The 26,023-nt window shown below is 40.8% G+C and overlaps 1 protein-coding gene across 1 annotated transcript; it reads left to right on the plus strand.

Moving 5' to 3' along the window:
• Positions 1-1,986: 1,986 nt before the first annotated feature.
• Positions 1,987-26,023, plus strand: ndc1 (NDC1 transmembrane nucleoporin). Its single transcript, XM_078561623.1, has 18 exons — positions 1,987-2,168; positions 3,457-3,577; positions 3,671-3,772; positions 5,064-5,238; positions 5,356-5,491; positions 6,684-6,792; positions 9,062-9,113; positions 11,088-11,220; positions 11,933-12,025; positions 12,144-12,225; positions 13,314-13,472; positions 13,938-14,228; positions 14,944-15,059; positions 17,246-17,296; positions 21,548-21,611; positions 23,904-24,004; positions 25,168-25,328; positions 25,583-26,023. Exons 1-18 carry the CDS (start codon positions 2,133-2,135, stop codon positions 25,644-25,646), a joined length of 2,046 nt encoding a protein of 681 aa, XP_078417749.1. The 5' UTR covers positions 1,987-2,132; the 3' UTR covers positions 25,647-26,023.

The raw sequence follows: 26,023 nt of genomic DNA on the forward strand, positions 1-26,023 counted from the left end.
ACCCCTAGGTGTGGGTCATGTGTTCTCTTACATCACCTTGTGGGTGATATTGTACTCAGTCCCACATTAACCTTTTCCCTTATACTACACACACTATCAAAACTGAAGTTACAAACCTCAATTTGATCTTATAGTTTTCTCTGATCCAGTAGAAATAGTTCCCCCTCATAATTATAGTTTCTCATCTCCAGCATCACCTGGTGAACTTATGCTGCACAGTCTCCATGGTTTTAATATCCTTTCTCTCAGGGCATCAGAACTACATATTGCTTCCTAATTCAGGCTTAAACAAAGCTTTGTACGAATTCATCATATAATGTAACCTGAACACTTGCAACAAAAAAATTACAAGCCTCTCACTTTATCTCCTTACCAGAAACATAAATATGTTTCTGCAATTTTCTTTTCAATTCCTAGTCTAACATTTCATGTATTGTTGGTATAAATGGGCAGGGAGGTATGTTACACGATGAGGCTAAAACTTTTCAAACTACTTTCCTTCCTTAGAGGACATTTTCTTGACAACTTTTTCCAAAATTGCTGATTTTAGGATCTGGAGTGTAAATGAAATTCACTTACCCCACTCTTCCAAATCACTAACCCGGAATGAATAGTTACAGTAAGAACAATGTTTTTTCTGTTCAGTGAAACATGTGATTTTAATTTTTTGTTTGTATTTTTACCACTGATTTATGTACATTTTATCTTTTCACTGCTGTTCCCTACTTTTTTTCTTTCTCTTTCCATATGATTTATGACTCCCAGATTGTGCATTTCCTGTATATGACAATTTTTTTGTCTGGACTTGTTGGCTGCTCTCTGTATATTTTCATGTTTAAGTTATAAGTGCGAACACACTAACAAAAAAAAGATGGAAACAATTAAGAGATAAAAAGAACAGCCTCAAATGCTGGAAATCAGAAAGAAAAAACAGAAAATGCTGGAAATACACAGCATGTCTGCCTACACCTGAAAATAGAAGCTAGGTTAATGTCAGGTGGAGACCCTTCATCAGAACAGAAAGGGTTCATCAAAACTGAAATGGTTTATAGAACAGATCAAAGCAAAGAATGGGGTGGGAAAGAATGGATAATGGTCACAGAAATACTGTTACAAAGAAATAGATGCTTTAATAATTTGTAAGCTTTTATTTAAGCTGGTAAGAAATGAAATGGGCTGAATATCATACAATGTCATTCAGGTTGTGAAAAAGTTAATACTGATCTAGTACTTTTCCTGTTGTTTTGCTACTCATATTTGTACATGAAAAAATATGTATGCTATTTAATTATTATCTATATATGTGATTTATAATTGTGTTTCTCCTATAGTGTCTGCTTCCACATTTTGTTCTCGCTGTTGTTTTTGTTTGCTGTTTCTGTGTGTCTCTGGTGTATGCTTCTACCACAATAGCCACATCGTCTGTCCCTCAAATGTTTTAAGCTTTACATTAAGATTATAAAACTGTGTTCCATCTAAACACAAACTAACCAGACCTGAAACATTTGTTTCTCTCTCCACAGGTTTAGTCTAACCTGAGTGTTTCCAGCAGTTTCTGTTTTTATTTTAGGTCTGGTGCATATTTGTAACAATTTTCATTACCATGAAAGAAAGAACTAGATAATTTGCAAAAGTGTCCGAAGTCCTCTCACAGAAGCTGAATAAGACAAAACTTGGGATGGAGGGGATAGTAGGAAGGGTGACTAAAAGCTTGCTTAAAAGAGTTTAGTTTGTCAGTTTCATTTTAATTATTTTTTGAAAGTTATATTATCTATTGCTGCTCATCTTTTGACAAACTTGAAATTTGTGACTAATCGTTCAATAAGTATTTTGGGATAAACGTTCCACATCTACTTTTGACCTTCAGAAGTTGAGAGGCCACCCTGATGAAGCAAATATGTCCTGAAGGGGGCGCCGGCGACCGCCAGTATGAAATATGGCGTCAGGCCGCCCAAATGGTCACAGCCGGGTTGCGTCGTTGATGATGACGTTGAAAAGGTGCGCCGGCCCTGAGGCAAAAGACGGCTTCGCAAGGTGTTTGAATCGGAAAGCGCGGGAGCGGCCTGGGCCGGAGGGTCCCAGACACCGAGAGGGAGGAGGCACAGAGAGAGAGAGAGAGAGGCTGGGGAGACATGGAGCAGCTCCCAGACTTCTGGTTCATCCGCAAGGTGAGGGAGGGCAGGCGGCAGCTCTCAGGCCGCCTGTGCTGGGCCATGAGGTCTTGCTGCAGTCCCAGGGCTGCTATCCCAGGGCCACCTGTAAAGGCCAAGCCTTGGATCTGCTCATTCTCCCCTCACACTGGAACCTGAATCTACTGAAGATAATGTTTAAAAAAAATAAACTAGCAGCGGAAGGCCGGCCGCCCGAATGGTTTTTTTTTTGGTCTGTGATGCCCTCATGGTCCAATAGTCTTTGACACTGCCTCCAGTTGTACATGAGCAATGTCCCACTTGTGTGGGACACTAGATGCTGATTGGCTGTGGGACTAAATCTCAGCTCATATCTAAGGCTTTTTTTTGGGGGGGTGGGGGTGGGGGTGGCTGATGGAAGTAAGAACTTGTACTATTGAAAGTTGACTCAACTTTTACGAACTGATTTCTGCACCAGTTCAAACAAGCTGATAGAATCAATATTGGCGTGAGCTCAACACAGTCTGTCACCAGCACCAGATTAAATGAAGCAATCTTTGTACGTTTCTGTAATTCTATTAAAAGGGGCAGGTGACATTTTGAAAGAAAGACGTGCCTTTCTTGACCAATGGCTGCCAACTGCTTTGGGACAATGAAGTACTTAGAGTGCAGTCTAGAGTGACCATATGTCCCTGTTTTCTGGGGCCCACTCCCAGTGAGGTACTGTGTCCCACTCTCTGGGCAGGCAATGTCTCCAGAAGAGACCCCTTTTTGCCAGGGTGGTGTGATGGCAGTGTTGTCTGTGTGTGCTGGATCCTGGGTCAGTTAATGCTGAGGATGTCTTAATGCATGGAATGGAAGTGCTTTAGTGTCTGTCTCTGTAACTTGGCAGGTAGGGCTCAGTCCCTCAGTCTTGCTCAGTGCAATGAGAACAGTGCAACTCAAAGGCTAACCGTGGCTCTGTGTCTATGTTTATAGATGCTGTGTTCTCAGCCTGCGTGTTCCTGGATTTGCTTTAGAAAATATGGTCACTCTCGTGCTCGCTCTTCCAGGATGCTCTTTAAAACCTACCTTTTTGACCAAGCTTTTAGTTACCTGCCCTGCTAAGTGACATGGTGTCAAAATTTATTTGACAATGTTGCTTCTAAGGACCTTGAGGCATTTTACTTTGTTAAAGGTGCTTTATAAGTGCAAATTGTTACTGCAACCCTAATGATCTCACTGAAAATAATTTGGCTTCATTCTGAGAAGCAGTGTAAAGAATAACTGGAATTATATGTTAGTTTATAATTCATATTAATTCCTGTTTTGTCACCTTGCTTTCCAGGTGTTCAGCTGGCGAGCAGCAGCTGCAATTGCTTGGTCTATCCTGCTGTTGCCTGTCTCCACAACTGTGTTTATACTGTTTAGTAGACTGAATGTGTTCCATCCTATCGAGTGGATTACAGGTATGGTGCTCATAATGGCAATGAAAAAGGAAACAATTCCCTTTCTGAGTGAATTGGTTGGTGAAGTCTCTGTGTCTTTTCTCTTTTTTTCAGACTCGCTGAATCACCTGAACAGCTCCTATATAATCTTTGCAATTCTGGTGTTATGTGGAGTCATAGTGACTATTGGCATCTTCAATATGGAATTTTATACAGGTATTAGAATCTTATTCCTTATACGTGTCTAGTGCTTAAAGCTATGGTCTGATCACGTCTTCCTCTTGGTTGCTCTATTTTCACATAATTCACATTTTTGTGTGTGATGCAGCTCTAAATATTTCAAGTATTCAGATCGTGTAATTTAAATTTGTGGCCCTTATAGCGTGAGTTAGGATGTTAAATTGATGCTTTTCAAAGGCATTGCAATTTAAAATGGGAAATCTGTCTCATTGTGAGAAACGGCAGTGATTTTTATTTGCCAAATCCTTACCTTTCTTTTTCAGACATTGATTGACCTGTGTGTTTCCATCATTTTCTGATTATAAATGATTACTAGCTTTCCGCCATTCTTCTTGCAGAATTGGAAAACACTCCTGTAAAGGCTGAATAATTGGTGCAGATTTATTGTTTATGGAACAACAAGTTGCACTTACTTTGTGCCTTGATGTAAATAACACCTCACAGTACTCCAGTCATATCCATGTGGAAAATAGATGCTAAATTAGGAAGGGGGACAGAAAACTTGGTTGCAGATTTTTGAGTAAGTATTTTAAGGAGGAGAGGCGAGTGGAGATAATTTGGAGGGAATTCCAAATATAGGACCCAGACAGTTGAAAACTTCATTGGTATGGGGTGGGGTAATGGTGTGGGTATGGTATGGAGAAAACTAGCAAAGATCAGAGGAAGAGTGTTTTGGTCAAAATATAGAGTTGAAGAAGAATGAGCAAGGTTGGGAGGGAAGACACAAAGATTGAAAAACGAGGATTTTAATTTAACCACTTGGAGCCATTGATTTCTTGGTGAGGAAGGGGTGATGGGTGAGCAGGAAGACAAACTGTGGCACAGATTTGGATTGGCTGGAGTTCAACGATGGTGGGAGACCAGCAAGGAGATTGGACTCAACCACTCCAACAATGTCTCCTCTAAATTTTTTTCATTTTTGCGGCCTGTTCAACTGAGCGTGCGGTACCTTTAAATGTTTTTGGGCACAGACGGCGTCTTAAAGCAGAGTTTTCAGTACTTTCCAAGTTGCTGTACAGCTGCAGCTTACAAGGAACATTGAGTCTGATGAAGGCATGTATGACAATATCAGTGGTGAAGAGTGGTGGGCATTTTTGAACAGGTGGAACTAGATGTTTTGGTCAGATAAAACTTGAGAAACGTGATCTGTTTTCCAAGTATTTTCCCCCTTATTCTACCTCCCTGTCGGTAAGTTAATAGCCTCTACCAGGGTCTTGTATCTGCTGCTGCACGTAAAAAAATAATAATTTGTCCTTTTCCTACGCAGTGGAGCCTTCTATTCCGTGCAGTCGGATTGCACTCATAGGGAATGTGTTCCACCCTCATCGGTTTCTCCATTCAGTCGTGCATGCAGTGGTAGGGATGTTGATGGCATGGTGTGCAGCAGTCATAGCTGGGGGACGCTATCAGTTGATCAGTGTACCTTGTTCATCTCAGGACAGGTGAGCATGGTCAAGCAGTTTATAGAATATTCATGAGTGTGTAACCACCCTGTCCCCCTTACCGTCTTTACTTGTTGCCAACAAACCCATCTACTTTGACTCTTCTTGTCGTTGCAGCTCAGCACCCAGCAGCCACATGTGCCTGAACGAGTTCCACGTTTTCTTACTGATGGAAGGAGCCTTTATAGGATATAGTTATAGCCTTCTGTATTTTATTAACAACTTCAATTATTTATCTTTCCCAATTTTGCAGGTAATAAATGTTTATTACTTATAATTTCCACTTTTAGATAGACTAAAAGCAGATTGAACTTTCTTTTTAAAATAACTGTTTGCCTACTTTAAATGCATCAGTCTTACATCCAGACTGCAAACTGAAACTCTTGATCTACTTAGGTTTTAAAAGGCAGTAGAACAAAGCTCATTGCCATAATGGTCATTGCTCCTTGATTCATCTGGTCTTTGATTCTACTCTCTCCACCTTGGAGGTCTCCTGCACTCTGTCCCTAAGCTCTTGTTTTTAAAGATGGTGATTAATTTTTTTTTTTCCAAATTCTTCTGGGGTCTTGCAATTCCCCGTTCTGGGGAACAAACAAGCAACTTGCTCCCAGGCCTCTTCTGCTATATAACCAGCCTCCTGCTGTGCCTGTTTCCCTTTCGTCCTTCTCTTGTGATCCCAAACCTTGTACGGTGTGGCATCTACCCAGCAGCCCAGCTGAAAATGGCTCTTAACTTCAGCGAATTGCAGGCCTGAGCTCGTCGCTTTGCTGCTTGGTATGAAAGACAAGGGAGTTCATTCTTTAGTACTTTATATCTACAGCTGTATGGTTACATTTAGTTTCCACCTATGCTTTGCAAGTATCTGCTGGACTTTGTAATCCCTTTAACAGGAGCTGAGCAAGGTAGAAGCTAGAGAGCCACTCCTGGAAATTTCAGGCGACTGAAGATGGAGTGGCTGTCCATTATTCTGTGACACCCCAGAGTCTTTCTGGAGACTTTTGCAGTTGTGTATATATCTACTGCTGAAACTAATCTGGCCTCCTTGAGAACCTAATGGACAAATTCAATACTCCGGAATAGAAATAAGACGTAGAAATAAGATTGATTTCTGATCTGTGCTGTGTTAGCTTATGTCAGCTGGATTAGAGATAGCAAAAACCAGTCAGAGTTCCTGCTCCTGATTACAATCCAATGACTGCTGCTGTGAAGCGTATGAATGTATGCATTGGGGTGAGGGCAGTATTGGATGGAGTGGTAGTGCCCCTGTTACTATATTTAAATATCCTGCTGACATTTCCAAGGCTGCCACTTGGATCCACTGTAAGAAGCTGTCCCACATCTTTGGGACAGTGCCTAAGTGTAAGTCAACACTCTTGTAAGAGGAAAATGACGAAAAGGGGAAAATTTGTTGAAGAAGGAAAATAATCATTCTGTTTCTTTTCTAGCAATTCAAGTACCCACGCTTCAAAGGAAACCTGTCTTTGGTTATCAAGTACAGTGCTATGCAGTCTCTGTATTTTCTCAGGAACTACTGCATCCTTTACTACTTTCTAGGTAATCTTTTCATACTTGTCATCAAGCTAGGTGCCATCTTGCGAGTTGCTGACTGGGTAAAGTTTAAAAAGAATTGTATCTCCCTCTTGCTGTAATTGGCTCTGTTTGTATTCTATTCTCTTATTTCTCTCCCTTTGAATTTGTCTTCCAATGTGATTTTGTTGCTCTTCCCATGTGCACTGCAGCAATTTTTATCAAGTTATTGCTCCATTTGACTCAAGAAACCAGACAGGGGACAACCCAGGATTAAGCGGTTGCTGGTATCCTCCGCCTGCTGCTGCTGCTGTGGCCCACACTCTGTTCTTGGGCAAATGTCATTCCTGGCATTTTCCATCTGAAAGGGGCAAGGTCCTTTACACAAGGAAGTGCTTGTGCTGAAGCACATAATCAGCTAGAGCACTTGGCACAGAAGCGTCTCGACTGGGAGTGGAGCTGAACTTACACATAGCACATGAGCAGAGTTCAGGAAAAGTAGAAATAAAAACAGAAAAATGCTGGGAAAAGTCAGCAGGTCTGGCAGCCTCTGTGGAGAGAGAAACAGTTAACCTTTCGAGTCCGATATGACTTCTTTGGAACTGGGAAAAGCAGAGGTCAGGGAGGCTGGTTCATTAGGGTTGCAGCTGAGGGAGGGATTGAGTGAGAGGCGAAATTGGGAGTAAGCTGAGCAAAAGTCTGAGAACTGAGCAAAACGAACTGGTGGACAAAGTTCCAGCTCCTTTGTAACTTTCAATGGATGGCCTGACCAAATCATTGTGCTATACTAGTGCTGAGCATTGACACTTGGAATGAATGGCAAGAGGCGGGAAGAATGGAGCTAATGGTAGCAAACCAGAATGGAAGAATGACCGAAAATACGGGTTTTCAACAAAAATCCAATGAGTTTTAACCCTTGAAAATTACATGAATATATTGCTAAAGTAGAATATAACACAAATCAATTTTTTAAATAAATGATTGTGTTAGCTGGCATCACTTGATGTAGTATCTTCATATAATGAGGGCTGGGGAGGAGATGCATGCATTAATTCCGATTCTGTGAAATAGAAATTCAGGTGAAAGACATGAACCTGAGAGAACTGGTTTATGGGGAGATGGTGGTGTCGTGATAATGTGCTGGATTTGTAATCCAGACGCCCAGGAAAATGCCCTCGAGACATGGGTTCAAATCCCATTACAGCAGCAGTTGGAATTTAAGTCCAATTCAATTAATTAATCAAAGTAATATTGAATTAAAGATAGTCTCAATAATAGTAACCATGAAACCATCATCGATTGTCATTAAAAACCCATCTGGTTCACTAATGTCCTTTAGGGAAGGAAATTGGCTGTCCTTACCTGGTCTGGTCTACATGTGATTCCAGACCCACAGCAATGACTCTTAACTGCCCTCAAAGGGCAATTAGGGATGGGCAGCAAATACTCGCATTGCCAGCGATGCTCATATCCTAGGAAAGAATGTTTATAAAAACTGGTGTTTAATAATGAGGCAAAGATAATACCACAAGGGAAAAGACATTTGCATGAAGCTTAAAAGAGGCCCATTACATCCAAAAATACCTGGAAAAACTCAGCAGGTCTGGGAGCATCGGTGGAGAGGAGCACAGTTGACGTTTTGAGTCCGCATGACTTGAAGAGTCATGCAGACTCAAAACGTCAACTGTGCTCCTCTCCACCGATGCTGCCAGACCTGCTGAGTTTTTCCAGGTATTTTTGTTTTTGTTTTTGTTTTGGATTTCCAGCATCCGCAGTTCTTTGCTTTTAACCCATTACATCCAAACCTCCTGGAGCAGATTTCTACAGATTTCTCCCTGCTTCAACCTATCTTACAATTTAGCTGCAACATCATCCACAGGAAACCTGGTGTTTGCGTTCTGACATTCTAAAATTTTATTTTTGGCATAAACCATAAATTTCAACTGGTGTTGTATTCTATTTTCCTTGAGAGCTATATGCCTTGAAAAATATTTCAGTTTGCATTTTACCATAGTCCATCCAAGTTCTGTATGTGTTTACTTCTTTGTTTTCTCAAAGTGAAATAGTAGAGTGCAGTTTGAACAGAATGAGCTCATTTATAAATGCTGCCTATTGCACTGAGGTAGTGTTTACAAAAAATTGTTTGAATGGAGCACTTCTTCTGAGGTGTCCAATATCCAAAATCTGAATGCTGGGCAAAATAATATCCTAGGAGTGATTAATTTATAGATGCTTTTTTTTTCTTTTTCTCTGGAATATTTTCCCAATGGTACCTTTTTGTTTTTCTCTCCTCTAGGTTATGTACCGAGGGCCTGGATAAGCGCCTCAACAACCCTTCAAAGAGACAGGTTGGTGAACTGCCTGCATATTATTCATTCTCTGATGTCTGATACTGTGTTTGCACGTCTTTTCTGTTCTTTCCCTTCCTCTTTTGAAGCCAATAACCTTTCCACTGTCTCGCCCAAATCTCCATTCTAGATGTGTGAGCTGAGTCTTTGATTTATCAGCAACTATTGTACCACAGAGGGAATCATAAGGAGTCCCATCCTGTTGTCATTAAAGTTTAGCTTCCCAAACTTTTTTTCGGTGTGACCCATTTTACTGCCTCAGACTTTGTGTGATTCCAGAGTGACAAGTTGGCAGGTGTGAGAGCTGTTGAGCGGGAGGTGGGTGGCCTTCAGCTGTTGAGCATGAGAGAAGAGGCCAAAATGTAACATTCAGCATTTAATTATTAAAGTTCATACATTAAATTTTAAACATATATGAAAATCTGTTTTTAAATCTGAACTATTTTGTGAAAATATTATCTGACCAACTAATGGGACACATGGACATGCTGGAAGTAGGAGCATGCAAAACATTTCACCATTATGTGAGCTGCTGGTTGTAGGTAATTATCAAAATGTGTCTCAGCCTGTTCAGCTCCAGGTTACAGAAGCACCGTGCCAATGAGGAGTTCAGTAACCTTCTGCACACAGAGGCTACTTCCTGGCCCCTCACCCCAACCCTCCAATTGCAGCATGACCTCCCTCACCCACTTAACTGATCTTCCAGTCGGAATTCCCGTTGATTTGATGTGGGCCTGTCATGCGTGGAGTCACTTAAAGGTTCACTCCCCTTGCGCCCCCCCCCACCCCAGCAAACTGTGAGCCAGAAAAAAGAAAACAGGCACATTGGCAGCAGACACTGAGGCTGCCCGTGTGAAGTTTGTTCACTGCCTCCCTTTCCAGCGAACTTGGGGAGGGGGTTGGAATTGGGTATGCATGTTGGCTTCCCTCTTGCCTCAGATCCCTCGGAGCCAGTCCCAGGAATTTCCTAACAGTGCCTCCGCTCCACGGCCGCCATTAGGCCCTCTGAGCTCGCAAACCAAAATCTTGTCCCATGACCCCGCTGGAGGTCGCGACCCATGGTTTGGGGACCCCTGAGTTCCCTGGACCTCCACTCGTGAACTTTTATGATGCTTTTACTAATGATCAGTATCTGGGAACAGTGTCGTCTTCACACGTGCAGTGCTCCTTTCAGTTTGTTTCTGTAATGATAATTGATTTTTCACCTCCTTAGCACAGGGACATTTGAAGCCAATTGTAGCATCGTAATACCTGCTCTGGCTAATGTCAGCGAACGTGGCACAGACTAAGGATTTAACCTGGGACTTTCTGGCCCATAGTGTCATACCACACATTGCACATTATCCATTGAATCATTTTCGGGAGCTATTGGACTGTTTCTTGAAAATTGGCGCTAGTAACTTAAACATCTGAGTTTGATGATTTTTTAAAAAACTATAAAGTGTTTGTGAATACTGAATCTGTTCAGGCAATCTCAATTCGGCCAAAGCAGAGTGTTCTGTTCTCCCCACAAGGCTCCCCACAGATGTTCACTTAAATTGAGAACTTCCATTTATTTTGTCCAAGTGTTAATTCCACAGTATTGTACAAATTCGTTCTGTCTGCATTTCCCAAATATTTAGCACGGAGCCCACTTAAACAAGTGTACTTGAGTAAATTACTGAAAGAGGTTAGTGGCACTGTTACATATTATCAATATGGAGTTGTATTTTAATTAACTGTGTGCCATACCCTTGTACTTTGCCCATGTGAAACTTTTGGCTGCTTTGATTCTGCATCCTTGTGTCTGAACCTTGGGTTTGGTTGTGGGGGAGGGGGGGGGGGCCGTGAAGAGATTGTGGCCATTGCTTAACCTCCACATTTCTTTTTAGAATCTGTCAGATGACCACACAATGTGGTGCAATATTTCCAAAACTAGTGCCAATTGTGTGAGTGAGCACTTGAAAAATCATCTGTCTGTAACTTTTTCTGAAGCACACAGCATTCCCTGGATACCCTGACTGGACTGTTTGACTTGCCGCTGCTCTACATAACCTGGCTAAGTGGTACATTTCTCTTGGTCACCTGGTACATTACGTGGTTGCTGTTTAAAATCTTCATCACTGAGGTGAGTAAGGAATGGGCAGGTATAAAATTAAAGGGTGTCACAGTTTATAAAAGAGTTTCTGAATTTTGTTACCAATGATTCCAGATTTCAAGACCTTAGAATCTGTGTGCAAGTGACCCTGTTCCAAACACGTCTAAAGGTGCTAATACTACAGTTCATTAGTCAATTTATTCTGACTTTTTTCATTTTTAAACTGTCACTTCTAATAAAATAGAACCTATCTTCATGCCTGCATGTTGGGAAAAGATTCGTTTCCAAAGTGCTCAACAGCAGTTGTGCTTTCCAAAATAGATTGCAGTAGGGTGAGCTTCAAGAGTTTATTTTTTTGACGGTCCAAAAAACTGTTTGAATCCTGAGAGTTTTACAACTTTTCTATTTGCGTAGAGAAAATGATTTCAGATTATTGAAATACCAAAGTGTTGAGATTTGTCCATTTTGAACTGCATCCCAAATTACAAAACTGTCGTTGCCTTATCTTGTTGCCTTTCTTCTCATCTTCATTTCACCTCTCCATAATAAATTGTTGGATTGAGAATATCAAAGTCCTGTCATTATTCCTGTGTGTTTTTTAATATGCAGAAAGGTTATTACCAATTTTTTTTTTAAAAGTCCAGAATTCTGTTTAGACCTGTTCTGACTCTGCATTTTGTATTTAATTCAGGACTTGTTCTATCATGCTTTGTACTGTTTTTGCTTTCTCCCATTGACTCAGGCATCCCAATTTCCGGTGCATTCCTCATTTGGAGAAGAGGCTGATCGATGCCTCCCTAAAATCCTAACCAGCAATGTTTCCCTCTGTGTAAAGGTAAACCAAATAGATTCAGTAGCACACATACTACCTTAATGTTTAATGAGTCTGTCTTCTATTAGCAGATTGATTTACATCTGGCAAGATGCTAAATGAGTGCGTATGTTTCTTTCAGTATCTAGCATTGCAAGACTTGGCCTTACTTTCCCGGTATTCAGCTTCTCGAAGACAGGAGGTGTTCAGCCTTAGCCAGCCAGGTATGGAGAAACACCCTCTTTAGCAACCCTCTTGGATATTGGATAGAGGCAACATTACTCCTGTTTAAATATTTAGCAGCATCCAGAGGCTGTTGTTGACTTTAGGAGTGGTGGGGAAATACAGCCAAGTGTAATAATCTTAATCCAGGTGGACTATCGGAGGACAGCACTGGAGTAGGGATGGAGATCCGTTCTGGCTCAGTGATGTAGACCCAGGGTTTATTTTTGGGTATTGGTTAATGTCTTAGTTTGAATGGTAATATCTAAATTTGTGTTTGAAATGGGCTGCAAATTTCAAGTGGCTCTCACATGGAAGCTTTAGTTATAGTTTTAAGTGCACTGCCACATGACAATGGCCCTACAAATCAACATCAAATCGCCATACCCAGGATGATCACTGCTCTCACTATCTGCAATCTCTTTCTTTGTTTGACTTTTACTTTTCGCCACCCTAATCTCTTGTTTCTCCCAAAACTTTCACATGAGTTACTTAGCAGATCTATTGTTACAGATTATCTCTTATCTGGACTCCATTCTCTTCAAAACAAAAACAGAATTACCTGGAAAAACTCAGCAGGTCTGGCAGCATTGGTGGAGAAGAAAAGAGTCGACGTTTCGAGTCCACATGACCCTTCTGTTCAACAGAAGGGTCATGTGGACTCAAAACGTCGACTCTTTTCTTCTCCACCGATGCTGCCAGACCTGCTGAGTTTTTCCAGGTAATTCTGTTTTTGTTTTGGATTTCCAGCATCCGCAGTAGCTTTTTGTTTTTATCCATTCTCTTCAACCTGCTTACACCTGTAAACTGCCTGCAGTCACTTACTAAAGGAGGTTGAATACAGATTCCTCTCAGCTGTTTCATTTCTGCACCCTCTTTTGCAGACTATCGACTGCTTCACACAGGGACATTCCTGATTAGAAATGTTAATCTTTCTTTATCTTTCAGATTCTGCTCAGTGTTTTCTGTTTCTGCTGGGGGTGCTTTATTTCACATTTACAAGTTATGGAATGTGTTCTCAAGCTATTAGTGTAAAAATTACTATTTTTAATTTCACGCTGAGCTAATCATTTTTTTGGTTTTTTTTAAGGTGGCCATCCTCATAACTGGATAGCCATATCAGGCGAATGCTTAGCCTTGCTAAATGACCTAACGCAAAAGCTAACGGAGTATCAGGAAACTCTTGCTGCTAATGGTCGGATTAAGCAGCATCCGATTCCTGGGGAAGGACGCCTGTCAAGCACCTCAGGTCAGATTTTGACCTTCATTCTCTTTAAACTGTGCTTTATAACCTCCTTTTAGCATAATGGGTTAATAGAGTTGTTGCGGGGGGGGGAGAGGTCATTGAAATGGACAAAAATTGGTTGAGTGTCCATCTGATGTGGAGAGAAGGAATTGTTACATGTAAGACAAGTAGGTGGATAGAAATTGATCAGATTGTTCAAACTGATGCCCTTTCCTCCATTTCATAGTTGGATTAACTGAGTGGCAACAGGAACACTTGCAGCCTATAATTTGCTTCTGAAAAAATTGTCCAGTATTGTTGCATTTATTTCTGATCATTTCAGAAATATAAATTTGCTTTAGATTTTTAAAATTTGGTTACTGTATTTTTCTATATAAACTAGATACTTAACCAGTAGGATTAGCTTGCAGCAAACTTAATTTGAATAGACACAGCCCAGATACCGATGTGCTTTTGTTCCTATTGCAGGAACCTCCTGCCTTGAAGAGCCTGCCAGCTACCAGCCTTCCTTACGGACGCCACTCTCTACCTATCATCCACAGCAGCCTCTGCAATCACCATTGGTCAAGCCTTCAGACACGTTCAGGAACTTGCTTGGCTTCCCCTTTGCATCAGATCCCTGTAGTCCTTTGGGCTCTCCATCTGTGAGCCGCATGAGCGACATGTTAGACTTGGGCTCTACCAACTACGGCTCTTTACAGAGTCCTCTCAAATTGAGGAAGGGACCGAAGCTTTGGACCTCACCTTCTACTTCGTCAGGTAGGCCTGTGCCATGGTTGGCCTGTAGGAGTTGAAATGCTGTTCCATTAAAAAGACCTAATTACAAACTCAGCTGTGGAAAATAAGATTTAAAAATTGACAAAATTATGTCACCGGCTTTAAAAATTGATTTGGACATAGCACAATTGAAATGCGTAATTAGATCGGTGAACTGTTTAAGAGTCCTAATTCTAAATTGGTGACTGCAGCAATATTGAGGCAAGATTGTGTTAATAACAATTGGTTTGGCACCTGTTTCTTTCCATGTACATTTATGTTTCTGGCCTTCCGTGTCAGCTTGTCACCATGTTTTTATCCACCCCTCTCCCAAGGTTGCTGGCTGATGCTGCATTACAGATATTATCAGTGCTCTGCATACTACCCAATCTTTATGTGTATCCTTAAACTGTGCATATTATTGATTTTGAGGGGCAGCTCAGTCAAGCTAAACCCTCTCCTCACGCTGCATGTTCCAGCAGAAAATGCTGCCTAGCTCCTTGTGAATCAGGCTTGCTTTGAAATAATAAGTAGAGCATTTGTTAACAAAGCAAATGGGGTAAAAACCAAACTCACGTAATTTGAATAGCTTTTTGTATAATCTTTTAGTACAGAAGGGTTAAAATCAGTGGAAATGTTAACTACGTTGAGAGTATAGGTTGATGTTTGTTTGAATTACAGGCATCATTGAGGATTAACAGTGCCTGTGTATTTTCAGAGTACCCAATGAACACAAGTGAATTTGTTGGTCAAGCTGCTCATGTCAGTGCCAGAACTCCTGAAGTGACTAAACACAGTGCCATTTCAGAATGGATGCTTCAGAGACAAGAGCAGGTAAAGGTGTCCTGTTCATTTGAATGAACTAATTGTTTGCTTCCTGAAGTGGATCAGTGAGTAAAGGAATACTGGGTCTTAAGTTAGCTGACACCATCTGTGGCAGTTGTTGGGTCTTTACAGGTGGTCTCTCTCTCCTGACTTTCCAACTAAGTTTACTAACTGTGACTGGAGACATACTTGGAGGTTTGATCACGTGACATTCTGACTATGTAATGCCCTAAAGCATGGCAGCTGATCACATGATTTCAACAGCTGTTAATACATTTACCTAATAAAGGTTGGGTCCTCTGTGATTGAGTGCTTTTGCTCATGGTTTCACTCCACAAGTTCCAAGAACCAGGAGGCCATCCTGGAGCAGGCAAAGTAGGTAAACTAGGGGCTGGTGGGGGGGTGGCAGAGAAATGATTCGCAGAGGGGAAACCAGAGGTGAGAGGAACTTTAATTCCACCAGACTCAGTTGTCACTTGCTGAAATGGCACTGAGAATTGTTAGTAATACATGTAAAACATAGATTCCCAGCATAACTAATAGTAATATAAAAATCAGTGATGGTCTAAATGTAATTGGCAGTAATAGATGTAAAGTCCTGATAGCCTACCTGTAACTAGTAATAATTCTAGAACCTGCTGGTATTCATTCTGAAGCCATAGCTTACTGCACTGCATAAGGTATGGTCAGGTCCCCCATTTGATGCCAGTATAAGAGGCCCTAACTGTCTCCCTATCTACTTGGACTCTGGTTCCATGTGAAGGTGACAATTCTGAACTGGGAACCTCAGTCAGAACTGATCTGTATATAGACTTCTCATGTCTAAAGCAGCTGGCAGAGACTAAACTGAACCAAACCTGGAGATTGCACAAAAGACAGTGGGCTCAGTGTTTGTCACAGAGCACACCATACTAAACACAGCTCAGCACCAACATTTCTAAACCGCTCCCTGAGCTTGAGAAGACCATTTGACCTTCAGCACTGGCGATCTCTACTCTCTCTACACACACACTCTCTTTCTTTCTCTCTCTCTCTCTCTCTCTCTTGTTTCATCCAGTGTGAATCCTTGTTTCTGTTCTCCATTTGCTACCAATGGAAATAATCTTAATATTTACCCACAATCAGACCCCTGACTTCCACTCGCATTTTACTGGCTCCTCCCCTCTGTGTCACTCCCACTCGCCACCTTGCTGCTGCTGCTGCTGCTGCTCCGAGCTGTGTAAAAAAACAAAAAAGTGCTGGCCCTTGAATGCACCCACAACCCATTTTCCCCAACCATCTCCCTTGCTTCATTCCTAATCCCTCGACCTCTTTCCCAGGATCTCTTAATTCCCAAGACCCCGTTCCCCAATCTCCATCCCTCCTCCCAGGTCACCATTTCCCAATGTTCTTTTTCCTGACCTTCATTTCCCATCTCTCTAAACCTCTGCTGATTGTGTTCCACACGGTGACAGTTTCCCGTGGTAGTGACTGAGTAACATTGCCGAGCCTCAGGTTTTAACAGCAGCAGCCGGCAGGAACCCTCATGGCTACAAACAGACCAGTTATTCAATTTCGAAGATACCCTGTTTGGACTTCAAATGGAGTAAGGATCTGAGTCATCTGTGATAGTGGAAGCTCGCTTTTCAGGGTTCTGTGTAAATTGTTACTCAGTTGAGGTGCAGCCAGTAGTGGAGGGAGCAAAGATTTGGAAAGGTGACGACCCACTGGTGGGTGCTTCTTCCATTATTGTTCGAAAACATGCAGTTGTTTGGTTTGTCTTGTTTTATATGATTCATTTTTGTCAGAGTCTCAGCCTTTCTTTTTTCTTACGTTTATTTTGTGAGCTGATATATTTTAATGCTACATTACCTGTAGCAGACGGACATCGCAGATGGAGACCAGACTCTTGAGAAGAAGATGTTTCACAGTGACATCACTGGGACCATCTTGCAATCTATGCATGAGTTATTGTCTATTTTAAATAAGTTAAATGATTGGTTTTAATTACATGCCAAATATGGGGCAAGATTAGACAATTGAAGAGCTGTAGCATATGATTCAGATTTCACTTGTGGCACAGAATATAGCTCAGTTCTGGATTGGTTGTTTATCTAGTCAGCTGCCTTATGAAATATAACCTGTAGCCTCCATCCAGCGCCTTAAACCTTAAAACAAAATGTATTAATGTGGCTTTGAAATATGTTTTCATTTAGGTTAAGACTTTCTTGTCGAAACGGGGGCTGGTAATGTATTTATTTAAAAAGGTACGGTCGTGACTCTCATTTATGTTGCATCAGATCAACAGCATGTCAGATTATGCTTTTCTGGAAATCTTGTATGTTGCATGCTGTGCATCGCTTGTTGTCCCTTTGCTTGCACAGTAGTTTTGTTCAGCATCGTCGTGTTAATGGCTCTGCCAGCTCAACAATTAATTTGTGCTTTTCTTGGAATTGGCTTGCTAACAAATGGCTCTTTCGATTTAACTTTGGATGGAAGTTGTGTCCAGCTAATTTCATTGGGGTCAAATTGGTTTAGGAATGTGAACATAAGTCTCTTTCTCACAGTACTATTCACTTTGTCAATTCAAAGGTGGTGTGAGCATTTCCATATTACAATGGGGAGAAAGAACACCAGAGATCTTGCAGATACTTAATTAATTTCACAAGCTGTAAATGCTAAAAATAAAAGATATAAATGCATACGCATAATGAAAAAATACATAATGGGTCAGTTTTCCTTTGTAAGAAAGGTTTCTATTTGTATTTCAAACTTTATAAATAATGATGTCTTTGGTGATGGTATGTTGAATACTGCCATCTCTCTCTCCTGTTTTGATTTTCTTTTGAAGCATTGCCTCCTCAAGCAGGGAGTGAATGATGAACTTCTCATTCTAATCAAGCAACAGATTTCAAAGGATTATGTTGTTTCCATCTTTTAATCCTTTTAGGTCTTGCGACCAACAATTCTGTTAACTGCTTGATATTCTTGAAAAAAGCTGTAATACTTTGTTCTTTGTGTGTGAATGTGTGCATGGATTTTCTTAGAGAATGTTTTTGATACATTTACAAGCAGTTACTGATGCCCACTAACCTGAGCGGCACATAAGTAACTCCTGTTACCTGGAGTTACCTAGAGCTGTAGCCAGGGCACAAATTAGGTTAGCAGCTATATGTCATGGCTGTGATCCAAGCTCATTACTGTCGATGAGTAATAGTAATAGTGTCTACTATTAACAGAAAAAAGGTGACAAATACATATGAATGTTTTGTAAGCATCAAACATATCTTCATAATTCAGCTAAAGTAATTTTCACTTCACAGACATAGCATTTTTCCATAAGTCAGGCAGGGTGTAATTGCCTATGTCATATCTCCAGTGACGCTACAATCTACCCCTTTCTCTTGGAGAATGTGGGACGCTCTCATCCTAATTGATCAAGGGGTCATGGAATCTTGTTCTCCACATCAGCTTCTGATTTCAGCAGAGAGTTTTGTGGAAATTGGTTTCATCAGTCAGAGAGTGCCTCAGTGACCACAGAGGACCTCTGAGTTCACTTAGTTCTACCAATAAGGAGGAGGCAAATTAGGGGAAAAGCACAAAATGAACAAGACAACACTAAAGGTATTGGTTAAGAAGATGGGCGGAGGTTATACTAGAACAGGAGGGGATGGGGAGGGAGGATAGAAATTGGTGCTCAATGAGAAAGGCATAGGAGAAACTTAACAATTTTTTCGTTTCTTTTCCACCCTTGTTGCACTGGATTTTTCAGACTTTTGAATTTTTAGAGCATTTTCATAGGTTAGTCCAAATTCCCTATGCTTTTCAGTATCTTAACAATCTTTGGGTAATCTCTCCCTAATGTACCCCAAATAACTAACAGCCACTGGAAATATCATTTGTTGTCTTGGAACTTTCCTTCCATCGCTGATGAACAGTAGAGCATCACATTTTCAGATCTGATTTTAAGCTTAAATTATTAAGCAAATTTATTTACCACAACAGATGAAAACAAATAACTGATATTGTGTATAATTAGAACAAAGTGCTCCTGTCTATGTTGATGAAAATAATAGGTTAGGATCCAGTGCCAAATTACTTTGTAGACTATTTTTAAATAAATGGAGAGTTTTTATTGCATTTCTTACTATTTGTGTGGAGCATAAACACCAGCATAGACCTGTTAGGCTGAATGGCCTATTTTTTGTGCTGTGAATTCTGGGTAATTGCTGACTTACACCATTCTATTCAGAGCTCTGAACAGCCGTAAATAAAAAACAGAAAATGCTGGAAATACTCGGAGTCAGGCAGCACCTATAGAGAGAAATAAACAGAGTTAATGTGACCTTTCTTCAGAGCCACATTTCCAGTTCCAAATACTACAAATGATTTATCCAGAGTGACTGGGGCTCCCTGACTGAAAGACCAGTAATATTCAGAAATAATTGGCTAAAATGCATTTAACGGAACAGATGGTTTGAAAGTAGCTTCACTCCTCTTCAGACATCTAAATTAAACTTGCAACATTGGTTTTGAGTTTAGCATGGTTACAAGGCTTCTTCTGCAGCTTACTGCTTGTGTATTGTGACTGGATTTAAAGCAACGGCCATCAAGCCGACTGAGTCTGGTACTTAAAAAGGGAATATTACAGTGCGTCTGCACTTAAAGGGACAGAGGATTGTGTCGGGCATGTAAGAAAAAGAGTTTTCTTTAAAATACACCTCATGTGTCCCAGACTGCTGAGGGAGGCAAGGGAGGAGATCGCAGGGGCTCTGACCCAAATTTTTAATTCCTCTCTGGCCACGGGGGAGGTGCCAGAGGACTGGAGAACAGCTAATGTGGTTCCGCTATTTAGAAGGGTGGTAGAGATAAGCCAGGGAACTACAGGCCAGTGAGTCTCACGTCAGTGGTAGGGAAACTATTGGAGAAAGTTCTGAAGGAGAGTATCTATCTCCACTTGGAGAGGCAAGGTTTGATCAGGGATAGTCAGCATGGCTTTGTCAGAGGGAGGTCATGCCTAACAAATTTGATTGAATTTTTTGAGGAGGTGACCAGGTGTGTAGATGAGGGTAGTGCAGTTGATGTAAGTTTACATGGATTTCAGCAAAACCTTTGACAAGGTCCCACATGGGAGACTTATAAAGAAGGCAAAGGCACATGGGATACAGGGTAATTTAATAAGGTGGATTCAAAATTGGCTTAGTTGTAGGAGGCAGAGGGTGATGACAGAAGGATGCTTTAGTGACTGGAAGCCAGTGTCCAGTGGCGTACCACAGGGATCGGTGCTCGATCCCCTATTATTTGTCATTTATATAAACGACATAGATGACTATGTGGGGGGTAGGATTAGTAAGTTTGCGGATGACACAAAGATTGGCCGGGTGGTTAACAGTAAGGTTGAGTGTCTTGGGCTACAGCAAGAGATAGACGGGATGGTCAAATGGGCAGATAAGTGGCAGATGGAATTTAACTCTGAAAAGTGTGAGGTGATACACTTTGGAAGGAGTAAGTTGACAAGGAAGTATTCAATGAACGGCATGGTTCTGAGGAACAAAGGGACCTTGGCATGTGTGTCCATAGATCTCTGAAGGCAGAGGGGCACGTTAGTGGGGTGGTGAAAAAGGCATATGGGACACTTGCCTTTATCAATCGAGGCATAGATTACAAAAGTAGGGAGGTCATGTTGGAGTTATATAGAACCTTGGTGAGGCCACAGCTGGAGTACTGTGTGCAGTTCTGGTCACCACATTATAGGAAGGATGTGATTGCACTGGAGGGAGTGCAGAGGAGATTCACCAGGATGTTGCCTGGGATGAAACATTTAAGTTATGAAGAGAGGTTGGATAGACTTGGGTTGTTTTCGTTGGAGCAGAGAAGACTGAGGGGCGACCTGATCGAGGTGTACAAGTTTATGAGGGGTGTGGATAGGGAGCAGCTGTTCCCCTTAGTTGAAGGGTCAGTCACAATGGGGCATAAGTCCAAGGTAAGGGGCAAGAGGTTTAGGGGGGATGCGAAGAAAAACCTTTTTACCCAGAGGGTGGTGATGGTCTGGAATGCGCTGCCTGGGAGGGTGGTGGAGACGGGTTGCCTCACATCCTTTAAAAAGTAGCTGGATGAGCACTTGGCACGTCATAATATTCAAGGCTGTGGGCCAAGTGCTGGTAAATGGGATTAGGTAGGTAGGTCAGGTGTTTCTCACGTGTCGGTGCAGACTCGATGGGCTGAAGGGTCTCTTCTGCACTGTGATTCATTTAAGTAATCTTTTTAATGTCACTAGTTTCTGTTATGCATGTCTGATGTTTTTTAAGAAATGAAATTTTGCCAATCAGTAAGTTGCTTTGAAATGATACAGGCTTTATATATGCTCCACTGGATAACTTTGATATTTGTGTGTGATTGGCATGCCATAGTGTTTCAAAATCCCAGGTGTCCTGTCTTGTCAATCTTACTTATGATGCATGTCTTTTTTATTTCTTTATCATGAATTGAGATTAGTCTAAATTACATTTTCTTTTCAGCTTCCAGAAGCTTCAAGTCAGGCTTTGTTTGCCAACAGTCAAGCACATATATGGGCTCTTGAAGGTAACTGCCTGTGTGTGAAATGTGGTATTTACAGAATGAAACCATAACTGTTAAGGAATTCTTTCTAACCAGCAATAAATTTTATTCTATTTAATATGAAACATATTTATAGTTAATCCAACCCAAATGTTATGGTAGTTTTCCATTAACTCCTGCTGGTTTATACTAGTTCTACCCCTCCCATTGAACTTGTAACCCTTTTTAAAGCACTAGTAATACCATTATTAAGGAATTGCTCTTTATCTGTTTGTTTTCATTTTGGCCTAACTTATGCTCTTTACAGATTTCCGATGAATGCTTGCCCATAGAAATTTTCATTGATTTTTATAAGTGTAGAAAACTGTTGTGTGGTACTGAATATATGATGGGATATCATGGCTGTTTGGAGAACTGTTTTCCAAATTGCTGCCTGGGAATGTCCAGTTCCAATATGGGCTTTTAAAAATTTTAAATCACTTTGTTGTGCATCGCGCCCCCAACCCCTCCACCTCAGCTTGAAAAAATTATTTTGTGACCTCGATTAGCTCCCTTTTCCTATATGCTCTGTGCACCAGCACAGGAAAATATAGTCTGTAAATCTTAACAGTTCCCTCCCAATTACACCATGCCACACATCAACTCCTGCTCAAAAGGAAAGATGGAAGTGTAAGAGAGAGAGGAGAAGCAACAGGAAGACAACAGAAATAGATGACTGAGAAAATCCACTTTTAATGATATACTAGAAGTGCTGCGTGTGCAATAACTTCATTTAATGATTTACTTCTTGTAATACTTCATTCTGTCATGCTATCGGTGTCACACTGTTCCAATCAATTTTCCTGTTTGAATCCTTTCCGTGGAACCTGAGTGTTCTACATTACTTATCTTGCATCTGATTCCAGATGGAGCTGATTGCGTTGTCCGATCCATCCAGGTGCATTTCGACCATGACCATTATTTGTCACTCCGCTGACCTTCTCAGCCCACCATGTTCCTACTAGCCATCCTCTCCTACATAGCGTAGGCTAAGGTGTGAAAGGAGGCGGCATGCAAAAGAGTTATAGGGTTATCAGTGAAGGCATAGGGTATTGGGATACCCAAAGAAGATTAACCTGTGTGTGTACGTATTCATATTGAAAATCTCTAATATTCCCTGAAGACAAAACCGTGGTACATAGAGCTGGTTATGGAAATTTTTGAAAGCGGGAATAAAATTTGATGTTTCACTCCAATTGTTTGCAGAACTTCAGAAATGGTAGTTAATCTATAAACTAGAAAGAGAATGAAGGGCTTGTCAGACATTGTGTCAGCATACCTGACCTGATTCTGATAACTCCCCTGAACAATGATCCTTTAAAAATAGAGATTTTACAACTGTCAGTCATAGTTTTGTATTCATTTATTTTTAACAAGTCTTTAATTTCACTTCCTATTCTGCTGTTCCTCCTTCGGTTTTAGAAGCAGCTGGAGCCATGAACATAAATTTAGATCCAACGCTTCTGATAAAAGGCCATTGACCTGAAACGTTAATTCTTTCTGTCTCCACAGATGCTACCAGACCTGCAGAGTATTTCTAACATTTCCTGTTTTTATTTTAAATTCACCCCATTCCCTATTGGATACAAACTGGTTACAAAAAGCATTTTTTTAACAACACTGAGAGGATTGGCATTTTCTTCGTCTGGTTGTACCGTTGGATTGACCAGATCAAAGAATATTGGATGGCTGTTAAAATCACAGTGGACTGGAATGTCCGGCCGGTTGCTAGTGTGCAGGAATGAGTTATCGATATGCTTGAGGGCTGAGAATTTAACTAAACGATTGGATTGTTCTGGACATCAGTTGGCATAGATTTAGTAAATAATTTAATATAATAAACTTAAAACTCAACATTACAGAATAAACCAAGAGCAACTTTATTTTCCTCCAGGTTTGTTGCTCAGTGGTTAGTCAATCATTGGTTGGCAGCTTGGTAAACTTTAATTGCTAAGTAAGTCTTGATGGGTTGAGGAGTTTCCCAGCTGATGGTGTTGGAGGTACACTTCTTCCATGTTAGCAGGGAAAACATAGTCATTTGGAGAAAAATATACCAAACCGAGTAGGGGGTAGACACAGACCTGTTTCACCCCATTCTCAATCTCAAAACTGTCAGAGGTGGAGCCATCAGGCTGAATGTGCCATTGCATGTTATCATGGAAGGACAGAATGAAACTGTGAAGAATCCAGATTGTTCTAGTAAGGAGTAGTGAGGGTTTTATTTAATTTTGCTGGTGTTTGGATTTAGTTGCTGTACCTCTCTTTTGTTTTTTGCAGGCCTCTCTCATCTTGTAGCAGCCTCGTTTACAGAGGACAGATATGGTGTAGTACAGACAACGTTGTCATCCATTCTGTGTGCCATGCTCTCTCTTCAGGAGGTAAGGTTCATTTATATGATGTGCTGGGCACTGCAGTACATATCTGAAATGCTGCTTTTTCCTGTGGATTATATTATGATAGTAAATGGTCTGTAATTAGAAATATATTGTGTGCCTCAATCTTCATTTTATTTTTCTTTTAGTCCCCTCTCTCCACACCAGTTAAACCCCACTAATTGGACATGCTGAGTCCTGAGGCTAACCTGGGACCCATCCACATTAGCAGTGTCAATCAGAACCTCTGATCATATAACTGGCTGAAATGCAGTTTCATGAGGGTTTTTTTTACCCCACATTGGAGAGCAACTGGATAGCAACTTGTTGATCATAAGTCCTGTAAAAGCTCAGGTCGTAGCCACTCAGTTTGTTCAGTTACTTACTTGGTCCATGCATTTGACTTGTGAAGGAGTGAATATCCTGAAGTTGCAAGCCTGCAATGCAACTCACTACTTGAATTGCTCATGTGCAATGTAATTGGTGCAATAAACATTCCTAATTTCTTGAATATTGTATTGGGGTTTCAGGGACGAATAGGTATGGGAGACTCAAATAAGAGTCATATCCTGCCTTTAGTGTCATAGGTTTTTTTTTTAATTCTCAAATAATTGTGTGCATTTGTGCACTTAACTATGGCTGGGAATTATGTACTTTCACACTTTAAATATAGTATAGGCTCACATTCCAGGTAAACATGGCAGCTGGAAGAAAAAGCTACCAACAGTGCACTTTTGCCCCAATGAAAGATGATCATCACTTCCTACTGTTATGACATTTGCATTTCCCATGTACCCGCACAGAGCTATGTTAAAACTGTCTCAGATCATTTCGTGTGAAATATTGGAGCCCTCCAAGAGGCAGAGTTTCCATCCCGTCATTCAAACTGGATTTGAGTACAGGTCCCGGGGTGAAAGGTTAGCAGGTTAATCCACTGTACAGGTTAATCCTCTGTACCACTCGGTTTCTGAATCCAGTACAAACTGTAAATTACAACAGGGGAGTCGGCATCTGAAAGAGACCTGATCAAACTATTTTTATCAAAATTACTTTTATATTTCAGGCTATTTAAATCTATCTTTCCATTTCGCTTCAGATTTCCTTCAAAGTTCCTTTCAAATCTCTGTAATCCACTACTTTTACTGTGATTGCACTATTTCTTTGAACAGGCTGTGGACAGACACTTTAAACTGCCTCACGCCTCCAGCAAACCAGCTAGATCCACTGGCACTCTGATAGATTCTTCTTACAAGACACTGAGGTTTGCCCTCCGTGCATCCTTGAAAACTGCAATTTACAGGATAACCTCCGCCTTTGGAGAACATTTAAAGTAAGTTTGTCCTATATGCATCCTCTAATGTTCTCATATTATTACAAGATACATCTTCCAACCTCTCACCTGATGGTCTTGCTAAATATGTTTACTTAAGGTGATTGTGATAAAACCAACTTTAGATGAAACTGGCATTTTTTTTTTGAAACTCTTGTGAAATGTTCAAATAAACGTATTCAATAACTTATTAAACCTACCATGTTCTGACCAGAAACCGGTTTATATTGAATTATTATTTTTTTAAATTTCAGAGCTGTCCAGCTTTCATCAGAACACAGAAAAAGACTGCAACAGTTTCTGGAGTATAAAGAGTGAAGTGATTGAAGTTTTGTATCCTCCCAGACCTGATACTACTCAGTGCGGAGACTTTATAAACCACTTCCAACCTTATCCTTTTTCCCTAAAGTACATTTTTTGTACCCTGCAGCAGTATAGGATTATTTTCTGTTTGGAACCGTAATGATCCTGAGATTTCTGTTTTCATTCGGCAAACATTTTGGTTTTTGTTTTCCTGGGGTCTTTTTGGCCTATTTTTGTACATCTTTATAGAGAGAGTCTGTGTGTTTGTAAAGAACCGGTTTTTTTTTTGTTGAAATACTGTTTTAAATTACATTAGAGTTCTGATTAAATCAGAACTTAAATATTTTTGACAGCTGTACCTATTCAAAAGTCTAAATAAATCTTTGAAATTA

The sequence above is a fragment of the Cetorhinus maximus genome, chromosome 17 (assembly GCF_964194155.1).
Source record: "Cetorhinus maximus chromosome 17, sCetMax3.hap1.1, whole genome shotgun sequence".
Taxonomy (NCBI): domain Eukaryota; kingdom Metazoa; phylum Chordata; class Chondrichthyes; order Lamniformes; family Cetorhinidae; genus Cetorhinus; species Cetorhinus maximus.